The following is a 10,969-nucleotide window of genomic DNA, read 5'->3' as shown; positions in this document are numbered from 1 at the left end:
ATATATATATATATATACATAAGCTATGTGTGGTGTAGAGAACTGGAACTCGGGAAGACAAGTTCAAATTCAGTCTCAAACACTTACTAGCTGTGTGACTCTGAAAAAGTCACTATCTCTGTCTGCCTCAGTTTCCACATATGTTAAGGGAGGATAATAACAACTTCTACCCTCAAAGATTGTGAGGATAAAATGTGATATTTGTGAAGAGCTTTGCACACATTAAAGTGTCATATAAATGTTATTAATATTATTCCTACATATACTGCTTCACTGCTTATATCTATGATCTTCTGAGGGATGAAGAGGAACCCAGCTGTGTCTTCCAATAGTCTCTCATCTGGGCATCTCTTCATACAAGTTTGCTCTCTCGTTCTTACTATGAGTCTGTCTTCATCTCCCGTTCCCATCATTCATGTGTTCCACCATGTGCTTTTCTTTTCTTGCACATGAACCATACCAATGATTATTATATAACCATCTGTTGCCCTTGAAATTTAATAAGCTTTCTCCAGAAAGGTGATATAGTGGGGAAAATGCTAATTTGGGGATCAGATGTCCTACCTCAGCCTTCTGGCTCTTAGAACCTATATATCTTTGCACAAGTCACCTTACTTCTCTGCTTCTCAGTTCCCCCACTGAAAAGATGAAGGAATCAGAATAGATGTTTGCTAAGGCTCCTTTCAGTTCAAAAATCTGTAATTCCATAGCTTTTACTAGAGACTCATGATGACTTGGAGACAAGCCTGGATTCTGGAAAGTATTACCAGCAGAATACAATTTTACTAAGCTGGAAGTCAGTTAATCAAGTATTAAGCATTTATTAAATACTGTGATCAGGGTGGGATAGATAGGTTTTCTCAACCATTATTCAGCAACAAATTTGGACATTATGACTACATAGCATTGAGTTCCATTGTATTGTTCATTTCCCTTATATTATGGTAGTTGTGGTCCATCTTCTTTTTGTGGTTCTGCTTGCTTTATCTTGTATTAGTTTATATGATGCCTTTCCCATAGTTCCTTGAGTTCTTCATAGTCATTGTTTCTTACAGCACAATAATATTCCATTGCATTCATGGGGTGACAACTTCTTTAACCATTCCCTAATTAATGACCATCAACTTTGCCTTCATTTATTTGCTACCAAAAAAGTTCTGAGGATGACAATTACACTGTATATAAGATATTTTTGTCTTTGATCTCTTAGTAGCGGGGTCTTAAAGGAATAGATGAGGGAGTGGGTGGGTAAGTGGACAACAAGATGGATGGATGAATTATTGGAGGGATAGGTGAAATGACATTTAATATGCACTTCCTATGTGTGAAGTGCTGTGCTAAGTACTAGTAATATAAATTGAAAAATAACATAATGATATTTGAACTTGCATTCTAAATTGTAGAGATAACATATATAGCCAGTTTCAGCTACAAGTAAGATACTTTAAAATATTAAATAAAAGAGCTAGCTAAAATTTATTATGTGCCTCAGTTAACTCCAAGAAGTCAAAAGTTACAAGTAGTGAGATAAGTTGAATTCAAATGAGAAAACAGTGAGACAGTGTGAGTACCACACAATGCTTAAAGATATTTTTGACAAAGAAAAGCATATCAACAATAACAATAGCTACTATTAACCATAATAGCTGACTTTTTAGGGCTTTATGGTTTCAGAAGCACATTAAATGCATTATCTTATTTTATTCTCTTGAAAAACTTTTGAGAATTTACTGCATGTATTAATATCTCTATTTTATTTACTCATCAATCAACAAGTATTAGGTTACTTCCTTCTATATCCCCAGAACTGTGCTAAACATTGGGATTAGGAAGTACATGGAAACTAAGGTTCAAAGAAGTCAAGATATTAGTCTATAGACCATTGATGGGCAAACTTTTTAAAGAGGGGGCCAAAGGAAAAGAAATACTCATTTGTCAGTCTGTTTCTAAGGCAACTCTTTTGAAGTTTCATTGTATTGTATCCTACTTATAGTATTCGTCAGATAAGGAATAATGTTGCGCAGCGGCATAGAACAATTCAGGGGGCTGCATCTGGCCCTCGGGCTGTAGTTTGCCCATTATTGCTATAGATGCATTAGAAACTTCTGTAGGCAGAATTTTAACCCAAGTCTCTCTTTACTTCAAGTTTATCTTCCTTTCCACTACCACACTCACTTTGGGTGAGGCTGACCCTGTATTTTGCAGGGATTCCATGCTGCCATCTCTACATAACATCATGTATTAATGAAACTTTGAAAAGTTAACTAGATTGTAAAAAATGGAAAGAGGAAAAACATTATTAGTTTGAGACTTTAATGCTTTACTAATGTATTGTTATTGTCATTGTTGAGTCGTTTCTGTCATATAAAAATCTTTGTGAATTCATCTAAGATTTTCTTGGTATAGTTACTAGAGTGGTTTTTCATTTACTTATCCCATTTATTTTACAGATGAGGAATTTAAGGAAAAAAGAGAAGTTAAATGATTTGCATATCGTCACACAGTTAGGCAGTATCTGAGGCCAGATTTGCCTAAGATAAAATCGAAATATAGAAAATGTCATCAAAAGTGTAAGAATAAGAGCCATCCCCCAGTTGATAAATGGGCAAAAGATAAGAACAGACAAATTTTCAGAGGAATAAATCAAAGCCATATAAAGGTATATGAAAAATGCTATAAATCACTACTGATATAAATGAAAACCAAAATACTTCTGAGATATCATATCATACCCATTAGATTGGCTAAAATGTTAAATGCTGGAGGAGATATGGAAAATTAGGGACACTAATACATGGCTGGTAGAACTGTGAACTAATCCAACAATTTTGTAGAATAATTTAGAATTATACCCAAAGAGTTATAAAACTGTGTATGTGCTTAGACTTAACCAATACAATTGTTGGATCTCTTTCCCAAAGAAATCATGAAAAAAGGAAAAAGAATCTCTATGTTCCAAAATATGTATAGTAGCTCTGTTCATGGAGGCAATAACTGGAAATCAAGGAGATATCCATCCATTTGGTGATGGCTAAACAAACTGTGGTATATGATTGTGATGGAATACTACTGTTCTGTAAGAAATGATAAGCAAGCTAATTTTTTAAACTTGGAAAGAACAAAGTGTCATAATGAGCAATAAGATGAGTAAAACCAAGAAAACATTATTTACAACTACAAGTTTATTAATTGAAGAATAATTTCTGAATGTTCACCTCCTGAGAATGAACTGAAAAATGACAACCTGAAAGACACGATCTATATATACATATCCCTTTGCCAAATAATGCCTTCTATGATAAAGGGAAGGAAAGGAGGGGCTAAGATACTTGCAAATAAAAAATTAATAAAAAAGTTTTTAAATAAATACATAACTAAATTACAAACTAAAAAAAACACAGGGAACATTTTCAAACTCTGTGTATCTATACATACACATAGATACTCATATATGTGTATATATATGCATATATATAAACAAAATAAATGCATTGGTAGGGCACTTCTATCTTTTGAAAAAAATCAAACTATAATTTCAATGAAAAGGAATAGATTATTCAATTTAATTCAACTTTTTTTTTAAACCCTTGTACTTCGGTGTATTGTCTCATAGGTGGAAGATTGGTAAGGGTGGGCAATGGGGGTCAAGTGACTTGCCCAGGGTCACACAGCTGGGAAGTGGCTGAGGCTGGGTTTGAACCTAGGACCTCCTGTCTCTAGGCCTGACTCTCACTCCACTGAGCTACCCAGCTGCCCCCTAATTCAACTTTTAAAAGATGATTAAACAAACATGTTATATGTGGGACATCATTCTCGGTGTTAAGGTGAGAAAATATATTTTTAAAACAATCCATGTCTCCAATGAGTTCATATTCTATTAGTTGTAGAGATACTTGTTTCAGGTAATAATGTTCTAAGGGTCCAAGGACCAAGAACCTCACAATTTCTCTTGATCCTCTTAATTCCCTCCTAAGAGGGGAGGAAGATAAAACTACCTGATGGCCCTCCCCTTGATTTGTCTTCCCTTCTTACTCCACATTCTGTGGATATCATTCCTCCTTCTGATCCACTTTTCTTTTTTATGTACCTTACCTTCTGCTTTAGAATTAATACCATGTATTGGTTTCATGGCAAAAGAGTGGAAAGGGTTAGACAAAGGAGGTTAAGGGACTTGCCCAGGTTCACACAGCTAGGAAATGTCTGAGTTGAGATTTGAACCCAGGACCCCCCATCTCTAGGACTGGAGCTACATAGCTGCCTCCTGGTTCTCTTCTCTTAAAGCATGCAGACTGATACTTCCTCAGTCCCCATTACACACCCTCCCTCCAAAGTCAGACCTTGGGGAGGTGAGTCAAACATTAAATTTAAAGCCAGTGGCCAAGAAGAACATTCTAACTTTGCAGACATTTCTCTAGAGGGATATCACGGGTGGCCATGAAAGATTAAAAACTTTCTCATATATGAACTTTCAAAGCATGTCTAATATGAACATTCAAGGTTACTGAAAAAGGTCAGATGTAAGAGTGGACTAAATGAATTCATTCACCACATATTGACCCCAGAACAGAAACAAATCAACATAAGTCATCCTTAGAAAAACGTAAGCAATGTAAAATTGCTTTATTTCCCTATTCTTGGGACTTCCTCCTTCCCCTGCATTCTATTCAGAATGTCCATGACCTCCAGCTAAGGCTTTTCCTAGCCTGCTTACACATCTATTTTTTTTAAACCCTCACCTTCCATCTTAGAGTCAATACTGTGTATTGGCTCCAAGGCAGAAGCGTGGTAAGGGTAGGCAATGGGGGTCAAGTGACTTGCCCAGGGTCACACAGCTGGGAAGTGTCTGAGGTCATATTTGAACCCAGGACCTCCTGTCTCTAGGCCTGACTCTCAGTCCGCTGAGCTACCCAGCTGCCCCCTTACACATCTACTTTTAAACTTATACCTATTACAGTAGGATACAATACAATGAAACTTCAAAAGAGTTGCCTTAGAAACAGACTGACAGATGAGCATTTCCTTTCCTTTGCCCCCCTCTTTAAAAAGTTTGCCCATCACTGCTAACATATGCCCCTACTCACCTCTTTTGCTGAATCCACCCTGTGAAAATGTGAGGTGGGCCTGTACCAGTCAAACTACATTACACCGAATTACGAAGAAAAGAAAAAGAAGGAGGAAAAGAAAAAGCAGAAGGAGGAGGAAGAGAACAAGAACAAGAAGAAAAATTGATGAAGTACTTTGAAAAGTGACATTATAATTATATATGTAACATATATAAAATTTCACTTGAATCTCAACTCAGTGAGTTGATACTCTCATTATTGCTACAGAAGAAACGTAAGCTAAGAAATGCTAAGGTGCTTCCTCAAGATGATGCAACTAGTGAGTGTCTGAGGCAGGATCCAAAAAGGCCCTTGCAGACACTAAAGCATGGCCCGTGTAAATACAGGTGATCATTATAAAATGCTCAATAGATGTAAGAGATTCATTCTACAAGAGGATCAGGCCATGAATAATTGACAAGAGAAGAGGCTGGTTTACAATTTCCTTTCCCCAAGAAGTTTCCTTGGGAGTAGCCATTTATTAAATGAGTATTGACAAGGAGATCGAAGGGACATGAAGTATTTAAGGGCATGCATAGATTCATAATGGAATATATCATTTGTTTTCACTCAGAGTAGCCATAAAAAGCAGCAATGGTTGGAACTTTCTGAATTCTGAAAAGAAAGATCTAAGGACAGAGATACATGCACTGTTTAAAAATATTTCTTCTTCATACACCTGTGTGAGGAAGGTCACTTGCTCTGGCAAACAAGTAAAAGAAATTTGTTTTACTGCTTGATCACATGGGTAGATGGGGATGTGATTGGGGTTGTAGACTCTAAGCAATCACCCTAGTGCAAATATCAATAATATGAAAATAGATCTTGGTCAATGACACATGTAAAACCCAGTGGAATTGCTAATTGGCTATAGGGGGGTGGAGGGGTGGAAGAATGGGAGGAAAAGAACATGAATCATGTAACAATAGAAAATTTTCTAAATTTATTAATTAAATAAAAAAATTTTTAAAGAAATTTGTTTTAGTTTAGACCAGTGATTCCTAAAGTGGGCGCCACCGCCCCCTGGTGGGTGCTGCAGCGATTCAGTGGAGCAGTGATGGCCACAGGTGCATTTATCTTTCCTATTAATTGCTATTAAAATTTTTTTAAAAATTAATTTCCAGGGGGCTAAGTAACATTTTTTTCTGGAAAGGGGGTGGTAGGCCAAAAAAGTTTGGGAACCACTGGTTTAGAAGATATAAAAGGAATTTGGGGTCCAACTGATATCTTTGCATCTCTGAGAAATGTTCTAGGCATATACGTCATGCATTTTGCCCAGCTTAAGCCAGCACACCTATAAACTCTAAAATACGATACACAAAACATTTGCATTTCCTGGGATGTGAAAACTGTCCTCGAACAATGAGACTGAGAGTTCAAAGTTAGAAAGCCATCTGATTTGGGGGGACCATTTGAACCTAAATCCTTTTTATTATAAAAACAAATTATATTTACTTTGAAAGGTGTTTCTTCCAAGATGAGCACTGGGTAAACTATCATTAAATCAAGATTAAGTCAAACCCGGCCTCAGCCACTTCCCAGCTGTGTGACCCTGGGCAAGTCACTTGACCCCCATTGCCCACCCTTACCACTCTTCCACCTATGAGACAATACACCGAAGTTAAGGGTCTAAAAAAAAATCAAGATTAAGGAATTGGGAACTTGAAAATATTGACAGCCTAAGTGTATCTGAGGCCAGGCTGTTTGGGATTGAAACTAAAAATGGCTCCAATGTTCCTTTGACACGCTGAATTCTACTACCAAACATTCCACACCCAGGAACCAACAGACAGAGGCAATGTTAGGACCCTAACCTAGGTATTTTGATTCTAAAGTCAGTACTCTTACCACTGGACCATATCCATTCTCAGCTCACTACAATTATAAAATTATATCATTTAATTCCCCCTCCCTCATGTTTAAAGGGGATTTTCCTGTATCCAATCCTGAATCAAATTCAGTATAAAGACCCACTACCCACAAAGCCACGATACATTGTCTTCACATGCACATTTTCATTCCCCTCCCAAGTTCACTTTCTTGACCCACAATCTCCTCATAGCATTCTTCACTTCTGCATTTCTCAACGTATAGATGATGGGATTCAACATTGGCGTAACCACTGTATAGAACACAGCCACAAGTTTGTCTTCAGTAAAGGTAGAAGATGGCCTCAAGTAGAGAAAGATGGCAGGACCAAAGAATAAGAGAACAACAGTGATGTGGGAGGCACAAGTAGAGAGAGCCTTGCGTCTCCCCTCTGCTGACTGGTTTCTCAAGTGAACCAGGATGACGACATAAGAAGAAATCAAGAAGAGAAAGGAAATCACAGAGAACAAACCACTATTGGCAAACACAATAATTCCTTCCACAAAAGTATCAGTGCAGGCAAGCTTGAACAAGGGATGGAGGTCACAGAAATAGTGATCAATCACATGAGGACCACAGAAAGGCAATTGGACAGTGATGAGAATCTGAACTACAGAATGAAACATACCCCCTATCCAGGAACTAAACACCAGCACATGGCACACAGGACGGCTCATGATGGTCATGTAATGCAGGGGTTTGCAGATGGCCACATACCGGTCATAGGCCATCACTGTGAGAAGGAGGATCTCAGCAACTCCAAAGAAGTGGAAAAAGAAGATCTGGGTCATGCAGCCATCCAATGAGATGGTTTTATTCTCAGTCAACAAGCCAGAAATAAATTTAGGAACAATAGTAGAGGAGTAACAGATCTCTACTAAGGATAGATGACTGAGGAAGAAGTACATGGGGGAGCTCAGACTCTTGCTCATGTTGACAGTCAAGATGATGAGGCCATTGCCCAACATTGTGACCATGTACACAGGAAGAAAAACAACAAATGAAACTCTCTGTGCTTCTTGATCTTGGAAAAGTCCCGTAAAAATTAACTGAGTCACATTGTTGGTAATAGCCATGGAATCCAATTAGGTCACCACAACTCTAAAGAAGCTTGATAGACCTGAAATAAAACAAAAGAAGATGAGGCCAACATAATTAATAAGGGAAAATATCTTATGGCAAGTAGATTCATGGATGGATAGACTGATGAGTTGATGCACAAATGCATAAATGCATGGATTAATAGGCGCATGGATTAGATATAGGGATTTTTGAATGGATAGATGAGGTAATGGATGGATAGATGAATGAAAATGTACTTATTAAGTGCTTACTATGTGAAAAGCTTTGTGATAAATTCAGGGATTAGAAAAGAATAGAGTACATTCCCTGATCTTAAGGAACTCCTGAAGATAATATATAAACTAGGTTTTTTTAACTTTCTGTAAGTCAGTTACTTTAAAGTGATAAATTAAAAGGTAATTATGATACTGTAAAAATTTAATTTAAAACAGGAAATAATAAAAAGAGAAAAACACAAGCATTTTGTTATATTTAAAGAGACAGTAACAGGGATAAAAAAAAGAGACCACTGAAAATGAAAAGCATATAAATAATAATAAAAATTATTATAAAGACTATCTCTATTTAGAACTTTAAGGTCTTCAAAATGCATTACTTGCATTAACTTTTTTGATCCCTTCAAGAATCTTATGAATTATGAAAAGTATCTCAATACTTACTTCACATGTAACTCATTCCTAAGTGCTACAAGTTTTAATATCTATTTGATATATTAATCAATCAGCATTCATGACATGAATCCAAAGAATGAAACCTATGAATATACTGAGGCTCAGAGAAGTCATATAGTGTATTATCATTTTGCTATGGAAAATGGAGAACAGGATGAGTGACCCTCAACAGTTTTAGAATTTAGAACAAACCCAGATGCCATGAGCCAGAAGGCAAACGCAGTTAGTTACTGGCAGGATTATAAAAGGGAGAACTTTGAAGAAGAAGCTCTCTCATTCCTGAGAAGGGACCTGGGTTGGTTGGGTGGGTAGGCCAAACCAAATCTGCTTAGATTACCTGCATCCTGTTCCAATAGTTATCACATCCTCAACTTTTGGACAAAGTTGTGCTATGTATTAATCATTTGAACATCAAGGAAGAACAACATCAACACTCAATTGATCTGCTTAAGGCCAAAGGTACCTGGCCTGACCACGGTGCCACAGAGAGGAGAAACCTCTCCAACAGACAGTCTCAAACCTGAATACCTTTTGATTGACAAACCTGATCATCGGTAGTTTAGTGAAGCTTTCCTAGCACCTCTTTCATTCAAACCTGTTCCTTTCCCTAAGTTTGTTATAATTAAATCCTAAAAGCTGACTTAGGTGAATGTCATCATTGTCCTAAGGATCGCTGATCATATCCTTTGGATCTGAGGGAAAGGGACTGCTCAAGCAAAGTCAAATCATAGTCATCTGCATTATCCATTTAGTCTATAGTGTTATCCATCAACTTAAATCCAGGATAAGCAGTCAGAGAAGCTGTGTGATCTAATTCACAGCTCCTCACTTGTTCACTTATTCCTGGGCACTGTTGTGTGGGAGCTGGGAGCTTACCTGAGTTTCAAATACTTTGTGGGACTTGATGTTCACTACCAAAACTTGGTGTTCCCCGAGAATTCACACCTTCACTCAGCTCAGGTTACTCAGGTCCTTATGCCATCAGAGGACCTTAGGCCATCTCTCCATCAGGCCTTATCCTTTATCACCATTCCACCTATAACAGTAGCTAGTCCATTCTAGAGATAAAACTGAAATCCAAGCATCTCTTGACTAAAGGTCCAACACTTTTTCCACCATGATAAGCTGAATAAACACATGGACATCCAAAGATATAGCAACTGGATTTAAAGAGAAAAACATCATCAGTGTGAGACTTCAGTGATCTACTAAAGAAATATGATGTGCCAAACAGAAAGATAAATGAGATGTTAGAAATCAGAACAGAATATGCAGCTACCTGAATTATAGTATCATATATCTAGTGCCAGAAGGGATTAGAGAGACCATTGAGTCTAACTGTCTCATTTTACTGCTAAGGAAACTGAGACCTAAAGAGACTAATGTAAGTAACTTACCTAAGGTCACACAGGTAGTAAGCATGACAGTGAGGGTTATGACTCAACTTCTCTGACTCTAGAGGCAATAGTCTTCCTGTGCATAATGCAGAATGTTAGGGAAGTTAGTTTCTATTCAAAAAACACAGGGAATGCTTATACAAATGGTTTGCATTTTGGACCACACAAATAATTCATCCAAAAAAAACAGGAGAAGACAGCAAGGTGGTTCAGTGCATTGAGAGCCAGCCTTGGTCACAGGAGGCCATGAGTTGAAATCTGACCTCAGATACTTCCTAGCTGTGTGACCCTATTGCCTGTCTCTTACCATTATTCTGCCTTAAAAATCAATGCTTAGTATTGATTCTAAAGTGGAAGGGGTTTTTTATCTTTAAACAGCCATACTTCCACTGATGTCAGAGTTCTAAATTGATCCAAACTCTTAGAAATCAACATGACATGATGCAACAGTAAAAACTACAAATCCAGGTTATCTACCCAACAAACCCTTTCAAAAAGTGATATAGAAAAAAAAGACAATGGCTATGTTGTGAATGTAGATAGGTGCCAATTAGTATGAATCATGAATCCCATGAAGTGGTTTCATTATTCAGATTTGTCCTATTCTAGACTATTATTGTGTATATAAGAAGGGGATTGGTTCCAGCCCAAGTGTCAAATGCAGTATGCACAACTTCTGCATTGAACTTAAATGTCAGTTAATAATAGAAATGTGTGTTCTCATCATTATTTATAATCGTTTTACCTTACCTTGTGTATTTTAAATGGCATTTTTTCTGTACTCTCAATACAAAAATTGAAGAGAGAGAGAGAGAGAGAGAGAGAGAGAGAGAGAGAGAGAGAGAGA

The 10,969-nt window shown here is 37.2% G+C and overlaps 1 protein-coding gene across 1 annotated transcript; it reads right to left on the bottom strand.

Annotated features, from left to right (window-relative positions):
• Positions 1–7,117: 7,117 nt before the first annotated feature.
• LOC123251512 (olfactory receptor 4B1-like) lies at positions 7,118–8,047 on the bottom strand. Its single transcript, XM_044680788.1, has one exon. The coding sequence runs from the start codon at positions 8,045–8,047 to the stop codon at positions 7,118–7,120; it is 930 nt and encodes a 309-aa protein (XP_044536723.1).
• Between the last annotated feature and the right edge of the window lie 2,922 nt (positions 8,048–10,969).

Source organism: Gracilinanus agilis, chromosome 6, assembly GCF_016433145.1.
Source record: "Gracilinanus agilis isolate LMUSP501 chromosome 6, AgileGrace, whole genome shotgun sequence".
In the NCBI taxonomy this organism is placed as follows: Eukaryota; Metazoa; Chordata; class Mammalia; order Didelphimorphia; family Didelphidae; genus Gracilinanus; species Gracilinanus agilis.
This window is presented reverse-complemented; position numbering and strand designations above follow the sequence as displayed.